This window comes from Notolabrus celidotus, chromosome 2 (genome assembly GCF_009762535.1).
Source record: "Notolabrus celidotus isolate fNotCel1 chromosome 2, fNotCel1.pri, whole genome shotgun sequence".
NCBI classification, from domain to species: domain Eukaryota; kingdom Metazoa; phylum Chordata; class Actinopteri; order Labriformes; family Labridae; genus Notolabrus; species Notolabrus celidotus.
In genome coordinates this window covers 30111023-30133818 of record NC_048273.1, presented here as the reverse complement: position 1 = coordinate 30133818, position 22796 = coordinate 30111023, and the positions used below count along the sequence as shown (strand labels likewise).

Genomic DNA, 22796 nt, shown 5'->3' with positions numbered 1-22796 from the left:
TAAAGGTTTTGTGTTTTCTAAGCGTCGCAAAGAAGATTTCTCTTTGCACTTACTCTGATCTTTACAGTCTGAAGACTTCTATAATGTCATGTGCAGTTACAGTGTTACTTTGAGGAAATAAAGGATTTAAAGTGACTGCTGTCCTCCTGAGAATGGAAATGTCTTTTGCAAACTCTATCCCCACTTCTTCCACTGATGAGATAGTTTGATCATGCTATGAACCCTCTACATCCCACTTCTTCTAGACAAACCCTAACTTTCCAGAAACAGCACACCATATTTTTAACTCTGCAGTATAAACAAACAATAAAATCAGCATTCATATTGCATCCTTTAAACCACTGTTCATCTTTTCCTGCCTTCAGAGCCTTGTCCACCCAACAACGTGCAGACCAGTGTGCAGTGTCAGACAGACATGGGGACAGTGTCGTGGGAGGCCAGTAATGGTGCGATTGGCTACGAGGCTCAACTCATTGGTCGTGATGGCCACTCTCTGTCCTGCTTCACCAACAGCACGTATTGTGAGGTAGAGGGCCTCCATTGTGGAATCGTCTACTACACCAGTGTCATTGCCATCGGAGAGACGCTCAACAGTATTAGTTCAGCCTCTGTCCTGCTGGTCCCGGGTATGAAGAACTTATGCCCCTCTAACATGTCTAGAAAAACAAATCAGTGTTTGATGATGTTATCACAAATTTAATGGGATGGTAGTGACTTTTAGCAGCCTTGAGAGCTGGCTCCTCTCCAAAAGAGACGGCAGTGCTGATTCTGTAGCATGGCATCAAAGCTGAAATATCTGAAACAGTATGACTGAAACTGTCATATTCCTGAAAAAATACGGCCTCTAAGAAGATGAGAGGATGATCACTTCTGTTCTCAATAACACAACATCAGTGTGCTGTATGTCATTGTGTCTCTTCTGTCTCCAGCTCCCTGTGCCACTGAAAATGTGGATGCTGCCCTAGATTGCTACAACAACACGGCTAATATCACCTGGAGCTGGGCAATCGGAGCAGACTCATACGTTGTGAATGCCGTGGCAACAGACGGCCACAGAGCTTCATGTGAGACGAACAAGTTGGAGTGTAATTTACCTGAGCTGCGGTGTGGTCAGACGTACAACGTCAGCATCACATCCATCAGTGACAACTGTCAGACTGAGGAATTCACTAATGCCACCTTCAGCACACGTGAGTTGATTAACATCTCTTCCATGAATTGATGGGAGTGAATAAATTAATTATACACAAGATCTTTATATATAAATATTTTGATGCATAACTCAACTTAACTCGTCACCAGGGCCTTGTAAACCTTTACGTGTTGGAGTGGATCTGCAGTGTGGGACGGGGGAAGCCGACATGCACTGGGGGGAAAGTGACGGAGTGGAGCTCTACATGGCAACTGCCACCAGCAGCACAGGAATGACTCTGCAGTGCAACTCCACCAACTCCACCTGTCAGTTCTCCAACCTGCAATGTGGGGAGACGTACAAGTTTACCGTAGCTGCATACAATGACATGTGCTGCAGTGAGATCAGCAGCGCCGTGGAGGTAAAGACAGGTGAGTCACCATCATCACCATCATCACCATCATCACCATCATCACCATCATCACCATCATCACCATCATCATCTCTTATAATACTGTTAGAGCCAAAGTTATTATTAAGGATAACCCAGTAATGGAAGCTAGATGTCAAAACCATTTTGTTTACTGAAATAAAAATAGAAAATAAGGCTTAAAATAAAAACTAGCTGTCACTCTGTCACTCTGGATCACAAGCACACTAACACACTATAATTAGAAACAGAACAGAGACAAACGACTGTAAAAAAAACAACATATTGAAATCAACAAAAATTGTAAACAGAAATCAAGATGAAATGTACTTTTTAAAAGTTATTATTTTTATTTTTTATTTTTATTCAAGTTAAGTTAATTTCAGTTTAACTTTCATCTGTTGCTTGTTCATTACGTTTTATTAAGTGATGCAAAAAAAAAAAATCCTGGCACCTCCAGTGTATTTGAAAAAAGTTTCTGTATTTTCTCTCTCTCTATTTTAGTGTTCAAAAGACAAAGATAGAAAAACTTTTAAAGGTTTTGAACTTTCCAAGTCAGCATTTATTTCCCTAACTATGGTCCACGAGCACTGAAAACATTTCTATATAAATCTGAGATTTATATAGAAATGTGTGTTTTAAATTTGTGTTTTATGATGCCTTGTGACCACCTCTTCACAACCTTTATATCATGCATTCAGTTTTCATAAGCCATTCACTTTTAGACAGGAATGAATCCTTGATCAATCAATACATCAGACTAATTAACCTGCAACTGTTGAAATGATTGATTAAATTTAAGCAAATTTTGAGTGGAAGCATTTCAAACAGATTCATCTGCTGTTACATTTAAAATTTTTGTTTTTGTCTGTTGTAATTGCAAACTTAATAGTTGGAGGCTTTTGGCTCTTTGTAGTGCAAAACAGGCAATTTGACAGCTAGAATTTTAAAAATGCTGTCTATGCACTCATTTCTTGTTTTATGATTCACTTTTGGAAATGACTTTTTTATCAAAAAGATAATAGAGTCAATTGGAGCATTGCACTGCAGAGATAATAGAACAAGCAAACCAGAGGGTCCCATCTGAACTGAATACACTTTCAATAAAAACAATGCTTCTCTTACTCTCTCCTCTGCAGAGCCCTGCCAGCCGACGGGTCTGACAGTCTCTGGATCCTGTAATAATGAGACAGTGGTGCTAGATTGGTCAGAGGCTGATGGAGCATCAGTCTATGAAGTGATGGTCACAGGAGAGCTGGGATACATCACAACTTTCAGGACTGGAGAGACGACAACAGACGCTGAGCTGCCCTGCGGACAACTTTACACTTTCACTGTGAAAGCTCAGGATGATCGATGTGCAAGCCCTGAAAGCGTGCCTGAAGAATTCAAGACAGGTATGCTTGTGTTTTTTATATTTATCTAACTTGGTCCACAGTACATTAAGTTCATTATGATGCAGTAACAAACTTTTTCCACAGGGCCCTGCATACCTCAGCATGTAGAGAGTTTTACACCCTGTGAGAACAACACTGGTTCTGTCAGCTGGGCAAAAAGTGACGGGGCAGAGTCCTACATGGCCATTGCAGTTGGACAAGATGGCCACACCCACATGTGTACCTCAAACGGCACCATCTGCTCCTGGGACGACCTGCACTGTGGGGAAGTGTATACCGTTCATGTTGTCGCCAATGACTACCTCTGCAGCAGCATGCCAAGCAACAGCACCTCAATACGCATGGGTAAAGAAGCTTTTGTGCTGTAAACCAGAATATATTGAATTCCTGTCAAACACTCTGTTGGAGTCTGGAAGATTTGTGGAGGAATTTAAGAAACAGAGAAGTAAGAATAACAAAATTCTGATAAACTAAAATTATTAGTAAATTTAACGTCCCGCAAGAATCAGGCTGGAGTCTTTCTCTTGAAGGTTACAATGTGAAATAAGTGGAAGTATCACAAACTGAGCTGAGTTAGCTGATGATGCAGATTATCATTCAATCATTAAAGTTCTCTCTTTATGTTCCAGTACCTCCACGATAATGATTTTCAGCTTTTCCCTATTATTGTCATATTATTGAAAAATAATTAATTATCTCCCCTGTATGAAATTATGTCGAGACAAAACAAGACAATGACAAAATGTTTTACACTTTTATTCTGACATTTCATATACTCAAATAATGAGCAGGTTAGTCAGGACAAAATCATCATATTTTTTAGCTCCATTCGAAACTTAGAGTTTGTCTTCTTTTGCAGCTCCCTGTATCCCTCAGAACTTGGATTCATCTGTGAACTGTACCTATAAGGTAAATATTTTTCCCTTTTGAAAATCTTTAAACAGACCATAACTCTCCAATGTTCATATTCAGTTTTAAAATGTAATTATTTTTTGGTACATGCTTTAGTTTTGAACATTTTTTTTTTTTTTAACAGTTTAATTCTTCTCTCTTTATTGTTATATAGTTTGGATCGCTGACATGGGACCCCAGTGAGACTGCGGAGTATTACATCGTGACAGCAGAGACCAACAGTGGCCTCAAAGTGCAGCTCAGCACCAACGACACCTGGACCTTCATTTCTGAATTCCTGTGCGGAGAGGAGTACTTCCTGTCTGTTCAAGCTGCCGACTCTGAGTGCACAAGTCTCCCCAGTCAGCCCTCAATGCTTCAGTCAGGTATGATCTCAATCTGTACACACTGAGACACTGGTTCTCAAAGTTTATTCCAAGTGAACGTTCTTCTCTGATGACTTAAAGTTTACTATTTTTAAAGTTTTAAATGAAGGTTACATTTAGTTAAGTAAATAAAGAAAGAGTTTGATTATTTTTAGCCTGGTTTATTAAAGAGTTAGAATGAGTTTATGTAAATATTACAACTAGTTAAACTGGATTTTTTTACTCACAATATTCTCACAAATGCTGAGGTCAAGGCCCTGTTAAAATTGTTATTTACCTAACACGCTTTGTTGTCATAATAATTAGATAATAATTAATCCATAATTTAGAAGGACTCCCGGCCTTTTTTTCACAAATATCCTCCTGATTATAACTTATATTGTCACACTAAAATTAACCTCACAGCCGCACACTGGTGAGCCTCTCCTTACAACATACATGCTCCCTGTATGTCATTGATATCAAGTCAGTCCTCTGTCCTCCCCTCAGTGCCCTGTCCCCCCACCAACGTCTCCAGCGCCATAAACTGCCTCTCTAACATCGCTGTGGTCTCGTGGACCGGCTCTGCTGGAGCACAGTTCTACACCGCCACAGTGACGCAGGAAGACGGAGAAACTATGAGCTGCTGGTCCGACAGTGAGGAGTGCGGCATGCCAAACCTCAACTGTGGACAGGGCTACACGGTGACAGTCGTCGCCTCAAACGACAAGTGTGACTCTGACCCGACAGAGGGGGAGCCGCTGCAGTCAGGTGAGACGTTCAGGACAATAATGTATTTCTGTCACACTTTTGATACTGCAAACACAAGGTGACCGAAGGTGGACTTAAATAAAGTTCAGACAACTTATCTGTGAACTGACAATCATTTAATCTTCATCCACCCAAATAACCTATACAAGAAGACAAAATTATTTTCAGTAGTTATAACAGGCAATCTGTTAAACTACATAATTTAAGTGAATTGATATTTACATTTATTGAATCAGTTACCTTCAAGGCCTTGTTTACGTGTACTCCAGCTTCTTCTGATGTTCATTATTAAAGACCCTCCTCCCCATGTCGTTCTCCAGTGCCTTGTGTTCCTACTGATGTGGATGTGAAGATAGACTGCTCTACAAATGAAGCTGTCGTGTCCTGGACTGCGAGCGAGGGCGCTCTGTCCTATAAAGTGTCAGCTCAGAGCAGACAGGGAGACACGTTGGTTTGTGAGAGTACGACCCTCATGTGTACTTTGACCAACCTGACCTGTGGCCAGTCCTACTCCATCCAGGTGGTGGCCGAGGATGAGATTTGCTCGAGTTTACCCAGCCCAGCTCAAGAGCTCAAATCAGGTAGGATGCCCGGAGGGCCATTTGGTCTGATTGAGAACCTTTTAGTAAGAATGTGTCTCTGATTTATTGCTGTCTTCTCTCTCTCAGTTCCCTGCACTCCTACAAACGCCTCTGTTGTTCTGGACTGCTACACCAACTCTTTCCTCTTGGAATGGGCCTACGCTGAGGGTGCTGTGAACTACACAGCAACAGCCCGCTCCGCTAGCGGCCACGTTTCCACCTGCAGCACCAACTATACAAACTGCGAGCTGCAGGAGTTGCAGTGTGGTGAGACGTATGATGTGGTTACTGTGGCCTCAAATGAGATTTGCAGCAGCCCTCCAAGCTCCAGTTTGCAGGTGGAGTCAGGTGAGCCCTCAGCAAAACATTTTTTGTTGTTGTGATGATGAGAAACATTCAATTATAATAATAACAGAGCGTGAGGAAGAATTGGATCATGTGAAGGCTTTTTGTCACAACTTTTTAAAACTGTCAAACATATATTTTGTTACATCCGTAAGAACAAATAATAAAAAATACTTTTTAACAATAAATAGTAAATACTCGGCTTTGCACTGGCATATATTTCTCTATATTTGATAAGTAACGCTATTACACTTTTATTTTACCCTTTTGGTTGCTTTGAAAATATATACTGTACAATATATATCAAGTCTTCTGTACCAGTGTCTCCATCATGAAAACCAACCTAATATTGGACTATTGGACTATTGGACCAAATGAGCAGTTTTGAAAGCCTAATGATTAACACTCATCTCTGATCAAAGCCCTCTTAATGAAGTCCTTTTCCCTTTCCAGTTCCTTGTCCTCCTGAAGACGTCACGACTTCTCTGGATTGCTCTACAAACACCGCTGTGGTGGGGTGGCGGCCGCGAGGAGGAGCCGACTCCTACATCGTCCAGGCCTTGGGTTTGGAAGAACATGAATCTGGCTGTGAGACCGAGTCTGATTCCTGCACTCTTCCAGACCTGTTGTGTGGCTTCACCTACAACATCAGCGTGATTGCCGTCAACGGCGTTTGCAACGTCTCCCAGAGCGAAACGACACAGCTGCATGCAGGTAAGGATGATCAAGAGATTCAACACACTGAAGCCCAATTGCATGATCTGTGAGGGCTTGTTTTGAGTGCTGCTTTATGTTGAGTGAGAGTAAATATGACCTGTATTTACATGTCACAGAGCAGGGGTTCCCAAACTTTTCAGCCCGCAACCCCCAAAATATAGGTGCCAAAGACTTGCGACCCCCACTGTCCCTTAAAGTGATTTAATGTGGCTTTATTTACCTGGTCTGCAGAAAATTAGCCTACCTATATGAGCATGTGGCTGTGTTTTCTCTACTCCTACTGATGCTTTTGATAATTAACTCTTCACTAACACTAAACTTAAGAGTCATCTGGCAAAAAGAAAGGCAGACAACTCATTACATTTTCTATTTTCAAGGTCTTATTTCATGTTTAGCTTCAAATTTTGTTGATATTTTTTACAATAAATCGGTAAAATGTACTATTTTCAGATTTTTTTTTGCCTTTTTTCAGTATTTCTTTGTTCACCACAAGTTAACAAATTATATATATATGTAATACAAAACCAACAAAAAGAAGAAAAACGTATAAATACAAAAAATAATAATAATAACAGGACAAACAAAAGGGAAGATAAACATAAGAAAACAAGCTAAATAAACAAAAATAAATAATAATAAATATTTTTAGATAACTTAAAAAAAAAACATTCTGAAAGACATCTCACAACCCCCCATTTCTGTCTGATTTAAATTTCTCTCTCTGTGTTTGTGCAGCTCCCTGTGCACCACAGCAGGCGGAGGCCCGGGTGGTTTGTGAGTCAGGTGCCGTGTCAGTCTCTTGGGAGCCTGGCAAAGGGGCAATATCATACACCACAGTTGCACAAGGCAGCGGCGGCTATGCGTCAACCTGCAACAGCACCATGACAACATGCCTGTTCAGTGATTTGCTGTGTGGCCTCAACTACTCCATCACTGTTAGTGCTTCTGATGGGACGTGCAGCAGCGCTGATAGCTATGCCACAGAGATCAACACAGGTGAAACAGATACTTTCAGTGCAGCCATTAGGCAAAGCTTGTGTTGTTTTATAACACTGTAAATAAATACCTGACTTTCCATCTGTCTGTAGTGCCATGCATCCCACAGAATGTGACAGCAGAGATGGTGTGCAGTGATGACACAGGTGTAGTGACATGGGAAGATGAAGAGGGCGTGTCCTCCCACAGAGTGCAAGCTTATGGTCCTGATGGTCACATGATGGAGTGTAACAGCACTGAAACCAGCTGCCAGTTGCCCAACATGCATTGTGGTCAGCTCTATAACCTGACAGTGACAGCTGAGGACGGCGAGTGTGACAACAGCAATGCTTACCTCACTCTGCAGTCTGGTACGTGGACTTAGATCAGTTATTTGATTCCTATCAGGACCCATCAACATCAGACCGCTCAATAGGATATTTTATGGATAATGTTGTGGTTACAAGTAAAATACAGTGTTAAATGGTTGAATATGTTTTACACTGACATCAGCAATATAGTTTAATGACTAAATTGAAAGGGGCAGCCTTTGTGGTTAAGTTTTCATCCCCAGTTTTAATTTAAATCTCAAAACTTCTTAAAAAACAAACATCCAGAATTGTTTAATTTGGGCATGATTGTTACTTTGGTGCTGAAAGCACACTAGCAGAGTAATATGAATTAAATGATTCAGGCTTAGGTTTGTTGTTTGATTGTACCTTTAAATAAATGAATTCACTATTGCATTCAATCCCCTTGAAAGAACAAGAGGTGCAGGATTGAAATATTTAATAGAAAAGCAGTAGTAGTAGCAGTAGTTACATGCTTTTGATTTTGCCAGATTTGAAATAAGGCTCAGAGTTTTCTCTCTAATAAAGAATGGTGCTGCCATGTGAATGCTCTCTTATATGCAACAGAGAGTTTGTCATCTAACACTTTGATTGTCTTCTGTCTCTCTCCCAGTGCCTTGCAAGCCAACCAATGTTAAGGCTGCTTTGCTGTGCCATTCAAACTCTGCTGCGGTGACGTGGGAACGAGCCAGTGGAGCGCTCTCTTATCTTGCAGTGGGTGTAACAGAAGATGGAAGCCACCAGACTGAATGTAACAACACAGTGACCCACTGCGATCTGACTGACCTGCAGTGTGGACAGACCTACAACGTGACCGTATATGGCGAGGACGAGTACTGTTCCAGTGTGGAGAGTGACGTTGCTTACATGCGAACAGGTATTTTAAACATGCACAATCAAATATGACCACACTGTCTTTCTATATGTATTTATTCTTATTAATAAGTTTCTGTCTCTTCAGGTTATTTTCTTTCTGTGAAACTTTGAATCAAAATCTTTTTTTTTAGTTCCATAGTATGTAAAGGTGCTTTAGCTTAACTATACCATATGAACACGCCTCTTGACTTATCTTTGAATTCTCTCCTTACAGCCCCCTGTCCACCCCAGAATCTGGCTGTCAATGCCCAGTGTGCAGATGGCGCCATGACCATCTCCTGGATGTCAAACCCTGATGCTGAATACTTTCACGCGGCCGCAGTGAGCAACACTGGAGCAAGACTGTACTGCAACTCCACTGGCACTGCCTGCACCATAAACGACCTGCCGTGTGGACAGACTTACAATGTTACCACGCTGTCTGTCAGAGACGACTGTGAGAGTCAACCGAGTGCTGTGGTGGCGAGTTCATCAGGTAACTTTCCAACAAACAACCACTGAACTAGCTTTTCAACCCAACCATTTAATGAATGAATGTGAAGGATGAAGCGTCGGGTAGATTGTAGACTGAGAAAAACTCATTCCCCTTCTAGGTCAGTGGGGTGACCTACAATGGCCATAAATCTAGCAAATAGAAGGACACACAATGCAAAATGATGTAACTATTAATCAGTGAAAAGGAAGTCTCTATTTACAACTTCTGCCTACAAATGTAAACCCTGTAGGCGATGGTGTCAGAAGTGTACTGGTTTTCATTTGTGTTGAGTATAATAATCTACTAGAGGTCGTAAGGCATTGGCTGCACGCAGGGAAACAGCATGTGTGTAAGAGAGGCAGTTCACAATCTGTCATGAAGCAATCCTAAACCATGATATTGATTCTTATTATTCCTTCCCATGTCACCCTCCACAGCTCCATGTGTGCCCAGCAAAACGACTGGCCGCCTGGACTGCGTGTCAAACTCTGCCTGGGTGACATGGGATCCCTCAGAAGGAGCCCACAGCTACCATGTTATGGCCCAGGGGGTCGGAGGTCACACCGCCAACTGCACCACCGCCTCCTCTCCCTGTAATGTCCCAGATCTGAACTGTGGGACGCTTTACACTTTCTACGTCACTGCTGTCAACAAACACTGCAACAGTAGTAACAGCACCACCTTTGAGCTCGAAACAGGTATGCAAACAAATACTATACTCTCTATATACACTTTTAATGTGAAGTGCTTGTTTCCTTCTTAAGGCGTAGCAAGAAAATGATCCAGTTGTGGCATTTTTGTGAAACTTCCATCCACTCCAACTGGGGTATATATCATGGTCAATTATAAACCATTATGTATACTCCAGTAGATACAACAATGGCGACTTCCATTAAAAGAGACACTTAATATTCATTGACAACATATTCTCTTAATATTGTCTTGTTTATAGTTTTTTTTTAAATGTGTTTTATTGTTATTTAAAGCCCAGCTAAACCAGTAGGCTATGGCATTACTCTGCATCAGTATTGGCTAGAAATGATGTTGGAATAAGATGGATATATTGCTGTATAGTTAGAGATTATAAAAATGTGCCCAAAGAAATCAGTCAGAGGAGACAATGTCAGACTGGTGGTTGAAATGTGTAACGACATGTAGACAGTATCAAGAAAAAGAGCTTCTGCTCCATTCAAACTGAAGCAGGGTTTATTTTTCTCAGTGTCTCTTTGCAGTTTTTTTTAATCAAACAGTGTTTTTTAATCAAACAGTGTTTAGTTCTGGGTGTTTAAACCCATTTTGTAAAAAGGAAAATATTTGAGTAAAACCAAATAAGATATTTTTTTTCATTTGCAATTAACCAGTTTTTCTTTGTCTTGTCTCTGAACTTTCCCCCTGTGGCCCCGGGGAGGCATCCTTAGGGTCGCAACAGTTTGAGTTTTCCACTGTGCAATAACCTCTCAGAAATTCTCAGGTTACCACATTTTTATGATTATCTTCTGCCCCTTCAGGAAATGAAGAGTTTTTTCATCAAATAGCTGCTACATTATAATTTAAAAAAATAGTTAACATAAAAGAACAGAATTCAACATTATTTATCGGTAGGTTTCAATGACATAAATAAGCAAAACTAATATGGCATGAGAACCGTCAATTTTCATACTATTGGAACCTAATTATTGCTTTTTTTTTACTATATGACACAGTGCAATAATTAAGACCGCACAGTTGGAGATTTCTGGAGGATTTGATGCATGTAAAGACTTGGGAATAAGCATAATGTGTTTCTAAAGGCCTAATATCAAATCTGTTTGTACCAGCTTCTCTGAAGAGTTAAGTTCAACTGCTCAAGCAATATAAAAGTACTTTTGGGGCACTGGTGGCCTAGTGGTCTAAGCGCCCCACGTATAGAGACTATAGTTCTCATCGCAGAGGTCGCCGGTTTGACTCCCGGTCGGTCGTCCATTTACTGCATGACTTCCCCCACTCTCTACTCCTCACATTTCCTGTCTCTCTCCAGCTGTCCTGTCAATAAAGCTGAAAAAGACCCCAAATATACATAAATATATATATATACATATAAACATACTTTTGTTTGAAACCTTTTTCATCTGTATGTGTCTCGTCCTGCAGGTCCGTGTGCTCTCACGTCCATCAATGCAGTGACACAATGCAACAGCGACACCATCCAGGTGGAATGGGAAATGACAGAGGACACGCCTGTCTACGTGGTGACGGCTGAGGGTCACGACCAATCCATCATCTCCTGTAACAGCTCCTCTAACTCATGTGAACTCCAGGACGTACAGTGTGGCATGCATTACAGTATCATCGTATCAGCTTCCTCTGATAAGTGCAGCAGCCTCAGGAGCCCACCTAAGAAGATTAAAACAGGTATTTTTCAGCTCACACATTTAGTCTGGCTCAGTCACTTAGGTGTGTCTTATGTTGAACATAATATAACTTGTGAAGAATGTAAAAGCTGTAGTGTTTTGTAGTTTCTGTTGTTTGAGTGGCTTTGTATGTCAGAAATTTTTCACTTCATTAAGAACTTCTAAAGTTGATTCCACAGGCTAAAAAAAGTGTTTGTTTTCTATCCCATGTAGCCCCGTGTGCTCCAGACAATGTGACTGCAGAACTATCCTGTGAGGAGCATGGAGCCACAGTGATGTGGGGACACTCCTCATTGGCTGTATCCTACCTGCTGACAGCGACTGGTATGGACGGACATGTCGTGAGCTGCAGTACCTCAGTGAACAACTGCACACTGGCTCATCTGCACTGTGGACAGATGTACAGCTTAAACATCACAGCGAGAGGAGAGAACTGCACCAGCCTGCCCAGCACTTCAACCTTCAAAACAGGTAGAGAAATCCTTTTAGTTTTGTGTGGCTTATTTCACACTGGAACCAAACATGTATCAGTTCTGATAGTTGATAAATCTCAAACAAACACATGAAATCACAGAAGAGCCTTATAGATTCAACATTTGAACATATTCTTGTAATGGACGAAGCATCTTTCCTTGTCCTGTCTCCTTTTTGCTTTGATCAAAAAGCATTTCCCTTGTGATTTACAAACTGCATGCCAGCTTCTTGCTAAAGTTTCTGAGTTATTTTGCCTTCCTTTGCAGTGCCCTGTGAGCCCTCTGGTCTTGAAGTGGATATCAGCTGTGAAACAAGTTCAGCCACCTTGGCTTGGGATGCCACCGAGGGAGCCGTGGAGTATTTTGGCTGTGCACGACCTTTGGATGGAGAGCCTCTGTACTGTGACAGCATTGTCCCCTTCTGTGTCATTGAGGGCCTGCAGTGTGGAGACATTTATAACTTCTCTGTGGAAGCTTCTAACGGTGTCTGCAACAGCTCGTTCAGTGCACCTCTGCAGGAGGGAGCAGGTAAATATTACAGTTAGGAAATTAAACTGTCACTGTTCTTCAATATTTTCCAATTTAGTGGCCTGTTTTTTCCTTAAAAAGAATTTGTTGAAAAAAGCCCAACTCATTTCTTGTCACACATACTTGCAAAATGATTATTATTGTTTTTTTATTTGATCCCGTAACAAACATTTAGGGCTTTGGCCCTAAGTGATGCATGATATGTGATAAAAATACATTAGTCAAAAAATCTGGTGGTTGAAAATATTGTAAAATCTGTTTATCCTGCCAAGAAGGTTAGTATGAAAGTTCATTTGAATTCATTTTTTATATTTTGGGCTGTTAAAAAATACCTCTTAATCTCCGTCCTCCTCAGCTCCATGCGCTCCGACTGCTATTAAAGTCCGAATGCAGAGAATAGGACAAACTCACTGGGCCATGACGTCGTGGGACGACATTGACTGTCCAGATGTGGAGTACCTTGTGGAGATTACTGGTCGAATCCAAGACAGCCCACAGGCCGTGATGGAGGTGTCATCTTACTGGCTTCCCAGGCCCTACTATGAGTTCCCGATGCCTTGCAGCACGGTGTATAACCTCACTGTACGTGCCAGAAACTCGGGAGGGGTCAGTGAGCCATCCAGTGCTTTTGCAGGAGTCACAGGTAACTTTTGAACTGCACTCATCAATCATTTTACTCTGAAGGGAGTGTTTTCAGTTTTCAGTCACCTTTCTGTATGTTTTTCTTCTTTTCTTGTAAAAACATTATAATGTAGTTTTTCATGTTTGTAATTGTATTTGTGTTGTTTAAACTACAATTGTAATTGTACCTTAGATGTGGATAATTGTGGATAAGTGCTATTACATTAATACAAGCACTTAAAAATGTATAACTTCAGCTACATTACACAGTTTTTCACTCACAGAGCACAAACCAAATATAAGCTCCTTCCATCTTTTTGTTAACACAATTTTCACCTTTTCTTTCACAGTCCCCTGTGCTCCTCAGAATGCGGCGTACACCGGTAGCAGACAGTCTGCTGTACTCTCCTGGGATGCTTCTCTGTTTGCAACAAGCTACACCGTCTACGATGTGTCAGGAGCAAACCGTGTGGAGCTTTGCAACACAACTGAGCTCTCCTGCCAGCTCACTAACTTTGATCCTGACAACACGACAGTAACAGCCAGCAACGAAGGAGGAGAGAGCAATGCTAACACAGATATTACAGGTTAGTGACAGTTTAAGAAATCTACTGAGCTTTAAGGTCTTAGGAAAGCAAACTTATAATCTAAGTTAGTATAGTACATGTAATGTTGACAATTTTACTCAATACCATTTTGTAGCCACTGTAACTTACACAAGCTCAGGATCCTCTCATGAGTCGATTGCTCTTATTTGTCCCTTTTCTGTCTGACTAAACATGACACATAAGGCTGACTCACTGTCAGTCACTAGTGTTTTGTTTCCCCCTTATTACTAGCACTGTTGGTGCATGACACATGCAAATGCATGCGTTTAATTATATTGCACCTGCAGCTGAGAAACACACTGAAACAGGTGAAGAGATTCTTGTAAGAATATTGCAAAGACAGAAGACTTTAAATATTTAAAGCTGTAGTTCACAGCTCTGTGCAGTGCAAATGAGTAAAGTAACATATTTTTTTTATGAAACAAATCCATGATGGTTGCAGGTGATTTTTTTTTTTGTTTTACTTTTTAAAAAGTTCCCAACAATTGAGGATTTTTCCCATGTAGATTTTTTATTCTTAATTGTCTCAGAGAATATTCAGGGTTTTCCCCTTGTTAAAGCTGTGATTTTTTCAATGCACATGTTTGTATTCTCATAGAAAATGCAAGTTTGTATCGTAAATGAACAACTTTGATCCAATGAATTTTGACTTCCTTCCCTGGAATATCCATCCCCCTTGTACGCTATTTTATTTAATCCCAATTTCTTTATATTGCTTTGTTAAAACCCAGTTTTTGAAAGTTCTTAAGATATGTTTTTTCCTTTCCAGGTCCAGCAAACCTTCGCAAGAGGAGAGATTTGAGGATCAGTGAAGTCTTTGCCCATTTAGACAATGGTACGTGTAATGTAACAGCATGACCCAGAGAAAGGGATGGCTAAGATTATAAGTCATCATGAATAATCCAGCATATACTATAATGCTGTTACTTTGGATCCAATCTCTCTCTTTGTCTTTCAGGTCTTGAAGTCCCAAATTCGCCGAATGTAACAGTAAGTGGAGTTTCTTTGCATGTGACGTGGACAGCAGTGAAGGATGCAAACGAGTACACGCTTGTGATTGAAGAGAAACAGAATGAGCAGCAGCCGCCAAGAGTGAGAACCGTGGAAGGTGATCACTTCACAGAGACTGACCTTAAGCCCCAGACCACCTACAGCATCAGGCTTAGAGCCAAAAACACCATCAGCCAAAGCATATACACCAGACCAGTGAACATAACAACTGGTTCCCCCTGATGTGGTGCCACACACCCATTTAAATTGACCATGAACTCAGAAATGATTATATGTTTAACTTCTTCTCCCTCATACAGAGTTGTTGCCACTTTGATCTCTACGAAATTTAGGAATAAAACTGTAAAAAGAGATAAATTACGACTTAAAAGATTTAAACAAATTATTCTGTCAGGGTTAACATCGTATCTGTCACAAATAATGATCAAACTGAGGAGAACCTTTAGATATGGATTGTAATTAGCTCTAGATTATATACATTTAAATATTTTAATTATTGTGGCTAATATCCTAGCGGCATGTGGCGCATTATAGCTATCAAACAAAGTATTGCTGAAATTATATTTATCCAAAATTGTTTTATTTTTGAGATAGGCTTTTAGGATTCCAGGATGATTGTTACGCTAAAAGTAGAGTGGAGAAAGATAATTTATCAAGTAATATTTTTAAAACCATGCAGTATGTTTTCTTTTCCTATGTGCTATGTGACTGCTCATCATGTGACCCCTGGTGGATCTTTTTCTGAAATGAAGGAACACAATAAAATGTTGATAAATAAACCCCAGTGTGAAAACATTAGTGTTGAAGTGTGTGTGTTTTTTTTTTTACTTTGTCTGTGATAGTTGTATTTTATCAATAGATATTTCGTCAGCTATTTTCCCCATAGATTATGTTGTCTGTAGAATGAACAGCAGGTGTAAAAATTCTCCAAAATCAAAGAAATTCCCTCCTGAAAGAGCTTAATGCTAGTCTCATTATTTTGTCAAGTTTAGGTGGTATGTAAATGGTGATGAATTTACGTGGATTTGGAGGGCTACGTCATTGTAAATCTTTATTTTCTATGAAAAGCAGGAGACTGTAATCAAACTGAGTCAAGTTAAAATGTATTATCTCAGAGGGGCAATTTATTTTACAACTAAGAGTGAACAAAACAATGAATAAGACTGAAAAACTAGAATGGGCCAGTCCATGAGAAATTGTAAGATATTCCTGCTGCATAGACTTTAAAAATCTTTGAGCACCACCTACAGGGTGAGAAGCTTTCAGCTTTTAATGAAAAGACTGAAGTTTACACTGAGACCTGCAAAAGAAGCAAGACAGCTTCATGGTTGACAATTTCAATGGCACATTAGAACTGTCTGTGAAGGTTCTCAGTTATCAAGGTCATGGACATTAGAAATACACATTAGAACTGTTTATCGATCAGCAATTGGAACAATAAAGACAATCAAGGGTACCTGCTGTTAATGAAGGTGTTTAAAAGTTTATAAATAATTTTAATATAAACAGAGATTGGACCTTTGTGTCTAATTGAGATGGGTCTTGTTTTTGTACTCTATAATTCAATTTTGTAGCACTGCTCCATGTTGAGTATATAAATAAAGCCTTATACATAATAATCATTTGATCTAATGTATGTTTGTTTACATTAGTAACTCATTTTACATATCATTTTCATTATTTTATTTTAAAGTTATATTTTTTGGCCTTTTGCCTTTATTTGAGAGGACAGCCGAAGAGGGACAGGAAATGTGGGGAGCAGAGAGCGGGGGACGACATGCAGGAAATGGTCGACCGGCCGGGAATCGAACCGGCAACCCCTGCGACGAGGACTGTATCCTCTATACGTGGGGCGCCCAGACCGCCAGGCCATCAAGCGCCCCTCATTTTCATTATTTTAATGTAATACATTGATTTAAACAAGAAAAATTCTGAGGAGCCACTTGCGAGCCGAAAGAGCCGACTCTTTGTAATGAGCTGAGCCAAAAGATAGGCTCTCTAAAAAGAGCCCAAAGATACGGCTCTCTAAAAAGAGCCGAAATTCTCATCGCTAGTATTTATGGTTAAAGAGCGGACTAATCCCCGGCGAAAGAAGAAGAAGAAGAAAGGTACTTTATTGATCCCCAGGGAGGAAATTCAATTTTTTCACTCATGCTATTTTTGGACATGCTACACATACAGTTTTTTTGGTATATGCACACACATGCAGTGAACATGCTTAGGGAGAGATGTCAGAGTGAGGATACTGCCGTCAACCAGCGCATCCAGAGCAGTTGGGGGTTCGGTGCCTTGCTCAAGGGTACCTCGGCAGTGCCCAGGAAAGTGAACCAGCACCTCTCCAGCCACCAGTGCACTTGCCAAACTTCGTCCATACTGGGACTCGAACCAGCGACCCTTCGGTTCCCAAGCCAATTTTTCAAGTACCATTATCCTCAGTGGCTGCTACGGTGCTGACCATAGACTGTATAAAATGACTGAAATTGAGCCTTTAACATAGACTGTATAAAATATGGACGTAGTATCCGTGACGTCACCCATCTGTTCCTGAGAGCTGTTTTGAAGCAAATCGACGGCGGCAGCCATATTGGTAATGCGGAACTCAACCAGGCAGAGTGTGACGTAGTGTGAGCCCCTTAGCCAATGGCTGTGTGTTCCCGACCGGGAGTCACGTCAGTCATGTCCTTATTTGGGCAAAACTCGTAATCTTAATATCTTCTGAACCGTCACGTTAGAAAAAAAATCACCCCCCGTACAGTGTGTGCCATTAGAGAGATTAGCTTCATAGGGCCAAGCCGTTTTTTGAACCAGGCTGTAAACATGTTTATTAATGCTGCAAAGATCGTCTTTTTCCCATTCATATCTATGTAGTTTCCGGTGTTTCTGCAGCCAGCCTCAAGCGGATTCTCGATGTATTGCAGTTTATAGCACTTCCGCATTGGCTTCATTGTTTGAGACCAGAGTTTGCCGCTTGGGCCTTTAAAGATGGCAGACTTTTTCTTCTTCTTTGTAGTTTATTGGAGGTTGTCAAACCAGCTTATAGACACATTACCGCCACCAACTGGACTGGAGTGTGGAACAGGATATTTTAGGCAGTAGAGATAATTAAATAATAAAAAAATATTAAACAGGCAACCAAACAAACAAAAGAAACAAATTAAACTAAACTAAGTAAAAAATAAAAAAAGGAGGACGAACCAACAAACAGATGGTTATTTTACTGTTTCTTATATTATTACAACGTTGAAATACATGTTAGTTGTAATAAAGATTGGGTTTTACAGGCACACCTACTTTTTTGTAGGCTAGCGTTGTTGTTATTAGTGCTAAATATAAAATAAATGCACACAGAGTCAATGTAGAACATGATGTAGAATAAAAACAGCGCCACCTAGGGTCGGGCGGCGTTAGAGACGTTGACGTTCACGTGACGATGGAGCCGATATTCACTCCAGCGCTTCATAAGCAGAGACATCAATTTGTCATCGATTTCGTGAAGAGAAACAGACCCAGAAAGGTAAATGATCCACCACTCATGGTAAAACTGGTTGATTACTGTTTATTTGATACATATAAAAGCGCATTGATCCCTCAAGGCTAGCTAACTTTCCCAACTAACAATGAGCTGTGACAGAGCTAGCTCCAGTGTTAGCTAGCTCCAGACGCTTTGAACGAGACATAAGAGGACTGGTTGCTGCCCCTCTTTAAGGGTTCAAGTCTTTGCTGTTGTCGGGATTATAGTGATATTTCTCCCCCTCAGGTGGTGGACTTGGGGTGCGGTGAATGCAGCCTTCTCAAAAAGCTGAAGTTTCACCGTGAAGTTGAAGTGCTGGTTGGAGTAGACATCGACGGAGCCAAATTAAAGAAATGCATGTATGTTACTGAACACCACAATTACAAGGTTTACTCATTTAGAGCAAGAGATTATAAAGACCTTTCATCCCTATGAGCCCTGACATTTTTTGTTTGCATCCCTAAAAAATGTTTGTCAACAAACTGAGCTTCAGTCACCTCTTCTCTGATTGTTGGATTATAGTTTCTAAGATTAGATGTAAGTGTTGTGCACCGAGTTTGTTGAGGTGATGGGTACTTTGCAAATGTTCCTGCAGGCATGGGTTAGCTCCCATACCAACGGATTATCTACAGCCAACATACGATCAGCTGCACATCGAGCTGTACCAGGGCTCAGTCACGCAGAACGACCCCCGCCTCAGAGGGTTTCATCTAGTGACCAGTATAGAGCTGTAAGTGTATGTTTGGCATTCAAGGTTTAATGTCTTAAAATTTTCTGTTTTAGCTGTGATTTTTTTTGTATTCCTCTAAAGGATTATTGACTTAGTTTTTTGTTTTTATATCTTCTCATATCTCTTATTATATGTGCAGTTTTTAATTCTTTGTTTCTCTGTGTGCTTTGTGCTGACATTTACTAATATGTTCACTCTCTGGCTGTTTGTCTGCAGAATAGAGCACCTCACTCTTCCAGATGTTGAGCGTTTCTCTGAGGTGGTCTTCGGTTACATGATCCCGGCAGAAGTTATCATCAGCACCCCAAACTCTGAGTACAATCCCCTTCTCCCTGGACTGAGAGGTTTCAGGCACAGTGACCACAAGTTCGAGTGGACCAGAGCAGAGTTCCAGTCTTGGTATGTTTGTTTTCCAGATACATTTCCAGGCATTGAGTTAAATGGACAGCACACAGTCGAGAGTGCTGATGAGGATGGATGCTTGTAACAGGAAATGTTAACATAAACTGAAACAAAGCCTCAGACTGATTTTTATTGTATCCCTCCTCAGGGCTGTTAAGGTGTCTTCAGAGTATGGATATGAGGTGGAGTTCACTGGTGTTGGCGAGGCACCACCAGGTCAGCAGGAGAGAGTCGGCTACTGCTCCCAGATTGCTGTGTTTCACCGGCTCAGAGGGAGAGATGGATGCAACATTTTGTTTGCAGACGATGCAGAGGATTTGTTATCATACACACTGGTGAGTTCTTTATGGATCAGAAGGATTAGAAACGCTCTTCTACCTTTTTTTGTTTGTTCTACTGAACAACAGAAAAGAGGAAGGAGAAAGAAAAAGAAACCACATGGCCATATTGGTGACATACTCGACATTTTGTCAACATATGTTGGTAAAATTCCCTAATTGGTGGTGTTGGCTGGCCAAGGGGTTCAACCCTCCTGTTACCCTCAAATTTACTAACATCTTTTATCCTTGGGGTCAATTTGACCCCAGCAATTTAAACATACAGAAACTGATTGTTACCAGGTTTATGTGTCAGGTACTTTCAAGCATAAACACAATTTAAAGCATTTAGAAGGACTTTATTATAAACAGAACATCAAACTGCTGCGAGCTTGTCATGCTCTTGTCAGCCTTGTCTTGTTTCTATGTTATCAAAATGTAAGACACAGGACTCATCATTGAATGTCTTTAGAGACATGGTGGCTGGAAATATTACATCTCAATATAAAGGTTGGCGGTTCGATCCCAGCTCCTGCAGTCACATGTGGAAGTGTCCTTGGTTATAGTGACCTCAATATTATCCAAAACAACCAAAACAAATGTGTGTAAAATGTTGATATTTCATTATATACAGCTAAAACAGCCTGGGGTCTGACCCCAAGGAACACCGATGCGTATTTTTTTTTACAGGAAATTAGAACATATCAACATTTTCATTTTATGTTTTCCCAGTTGTCCCCATTAAATTAGGAAAAGTCATGAAATATGAAGCCAAAAAAATTATATTAGTCATTAATTTAGAGACGTTAAACATTGACTGGGGTCCACTTGACCCAAGGATAATAGGAGGGTTAATCACACACTCACTGTAAAGGGACTGTGGTCTTCTTCGCAGCGGGTGCTGGTTGGACTCAGCCATGTCTTGCTGTAGTTTGTCACCCTCTGCTGGTGGCCTTTAGTAACTACTACTATTAGTTGTCAGGAGGTACAGAACGCCTAACAGAAACTAGACTAACGACCCCACTTAGGACCCTTTGTGACTCCTGGACACACCCATTACTGTTAGTGGCTTATTTCTTCGAGCTCTTCCCCAGTCTGGTCAGAACTGAAGAAGCCTTTTGGAGGAGAGGTGAAACGTCTTCAAGAATTTCTACCAGTCCAGTTGCCTTACGGATACATTTTTGGATTACTAGTAGTAGTCTTTTTAGTCTTTCTGCTGAGGTCTCAGACTTACTGTCAGTCCTGACTGGCTCTTAGCTTCCCTTTTCTAACAGAAACATTCAATTAAGACAAAACATACCTTGATACAGTTGAGTAAATCAGCTAGTCATAGTAGAATCTGAAACAATAATGACATTGAACAGTAATAATCTGATATTAAAGCCTTTTTGTTTCCACGTCAGCTGTACACTGTAAACTACCCCAGCCTACATGACAACAACATCTTGCGGAGGGTTCTGGTGTCTGAGGTGATTTACTGGACGGAAAAGCTGAAGAGAAGATGGAGAGAGGTGAGGACTGAAGAAAGGGATGAGAGTATTGTATGGTGCCAGACTGCAGCAGAAGGAGATGAATGTTTCAGATCTTCAGGTGAGGCTACCTCAGCATCCATACCGGGACACTTGAACCGCCAGATGTCAAATGTGTTTGTTGTGTCGAACACATTGAAGGTCGCACTAAGTTTCTGTCATTCACAGAATGTGGAGCAGAGATTAACCGTCTGATGGAGCACTGTGGCAGATACATGGCAGAGAATCAGGAAGAAGAGGTGTTTGGGACAAAAGGCCAAGGGAAACAGGAGTCTTGCAGATTGCAAAGGTGAGCTTGCTTGAGGAGGATGAAGAAAAATGGTATCGGAGATCGGCGTTTTACTCTGCTGCCCTGCGACTGTGGAATGCCCTCCTTGACCACTTCAGAACACCCCAAACCACAGACTCCTTCAAAAAGGAACTCAAAACCTCTCTCTTTCGGAGGCCATTTCCCTAGTTTTTATCTAACCTCCCCTGCTGCTTTTATCTGTTTTATTTAACTACACAGTTTTTAACAAGTGTCTGCAATCCATTGTCTGTTTTTAACCCTGTTTTTACTTTTGCTTGTTTCATGAATGTAAAGTGCGTAACAAATAAAATGTATTATTATTATTATTGTTATTATCAAAGCTACAGTGATATTTTAATTTGTCACGTTATCTGCTAGTAGGTGTGTTTCTATACCTCTGGCTGTGCTGTGGACCTCGTGCCCCAAAGTGAGTGCCCTGAGTGGAAATCTCAGTAATCTCAGACACCTACTGACGACTGATCCTGAAGTTAAACTCAGCCAGGACGGCTCTTCTCTGCTTGTTGATTTACAGGAACAAGGTACTGTTCACATTCAATCGTACTGCACTCACTGTAAATTTGAACACCTTGTGGTGTCAGTGTTTTTGCCACCATCACTCATTCTTAATCTTGGTTTTTAGACCTTGAGGAAGAAGGGGACCATGATTTGGAGGACAGTGGATATACAGAGGTCAGCCAGTGTTCCTACAGTGCAGCACAAGAGGAAGATTGGGAGCCGAATGTTTAATGTGGAGGAAACAGCTTTGTTTTCAGGAAAAGTAGGCGACATGCTCAAATTTGCCATGGAAAATCACGAGTGAATTTTCCTGGATGACACTGGACTGTACAAAATGTTCTAAGAAATCCGCAGCTGTATCTGAAAAAGGCTTTTAGGTTTGTTAGATGTTTAGTTTCTACCACAACTTTGTGTTCCAGGTGTGATTTTATGTTTGTGTTCAGTTTAATGAACAATCAAATATCCCCTGGCCTTTACAACATGAGTGTATTGACAATCCAAATGTAAATAGTACAATAAATCTGCGTTTTCACACTTAGTTTGACCAGGCTGAAATGAAATCCACA

General features: G+C 40.8%; 2 protein-coding genes across 3 annotated transcripts in view; both read left to right on the top strand.

Annotated features, from left to right (window-relative positions):
- The window catches only part of LOC117806306, a 49442-nt gene extending 33708 nt beyond the window's left edge, over positions 1-15734 (top strand). The window contains exons 37-59 of the mRNA XM_034675188.1: positions 366-626; positions 930-1190; positions 1303-1563; positions 2702-2959; positions 3044-3304; positions 3819-3868; positions 4026-4236; positions 4726-4986; positions 5307-5567; positions 5655-5915; positions 6366-6626; positions 7365-7625; positions 7718-7975; positions 8568-8831; positions 9045-9305; positions 9743-10003; positions 11436-11696; positions 11909-12166; positions 12436-12696; positions 13052-13339; positions 13668-13904; positions 14695-14760; positions 14884-15734. Of these exons, the coding sequence (XP_034531079.1) occupies positions 366-626; positions 930-1190; positions 1303-1563; positions 2702-2959; positions 3044-3304; positions 3819-3868; positions 4026-4236; positions 4726-4986; positions 5307-5567; positions 5655-5915; positions 6366-6626; positions 7365-7625; positions 7718-7975; positions 8568-8831; positions 9045-9305; positions 9743-10003; positions 11436-11696; positions 11909-12166; positions 12436-12696; positions 13052-13339; positions 13668-13904; positions 14695-14760; positions 14884-15158 (5558 nt within the window). The 3' untranslated portion in view covers positions 15159-15734. The remainder of the gene's footprint in view (positions 1-365; positions 627-929; positions 1191-1302; positions 1564-2701; positions 2960-3043; positions 3305-3818; positions 3869-4025; positions 4237-4725; positions 4987-5306; positions 5568-5654; positions 5916-6365; positions 6627-7364; positions 7626-7717; positions 7976-8567; positions 8832-9044; positions 9306-9742; positions 10004-11435; positions 11697-11908; positions 12167-12435; positions 12697-13051; positions 13340-13667; positions 13905-14694; positions 14761-14883) is intronic.
- Positions 15735-18240: 2506 nt separating this feature from the next.
- On the top strand, positions 18241-22768 carry henmt1 (HEN methyltransferase 1). Of its 2 annotated transcripts, none has more exons than XM_034708415.1 (9): positions 18241-18450; positions 18694-18806; positions 19043-19177; positions 19394-19576; positions 19728-19914; positions 21300-21486; positions 21594-21714; positions 22096-22253; positions 22355-22768. In XM_034708415.1, exons 1-9 carry the CDS (start codon positions 18367-18369, stop codon positions 22459-22461), a joined length of 1275 nt encoding a protein of 424 aa, XP_034564306.1. In that variant the 5' UTR covers positions 18241-18366; the 3' UTR covers positions 22462-22768. The 2 variants fall into 2 exon arrangements, with proteins under 2 accessions (XP_034564306.1, XP_034564298.1); XM_034708407.1 differs by having other exon boundaries at positions 18315-18450; positions 22093-22253.
- The last annotated feature ends 28 nt before the right edge of the window (positions 22769-22796 follow it).

Excerpts from the sequence above, each read along its gene's own strand:
- henmt1 (XM_034708407.1), top strand. The coding sequence starts at position 18,367 with ATGGAGCCGATATTCACTCCAGCGCTTCATAAGCAGAGACATCAATTT. Across the intron at positions 19,178-19,393 it reads CTAGTGACCAGTATAGAGCT|AATAGAGCACCTCACTCTTC; the intron begins GTAAGTGTATGT and ends GTTTGTCTGCAG. Across the intron at positions 21,715-22,092 it reads GAGTCTTGCAGATTGCAAAG|TAGGTGTGTTTCTATACCTC; the intron begins GTGAGCTTGCTT and ends GTTATCTGCTAG.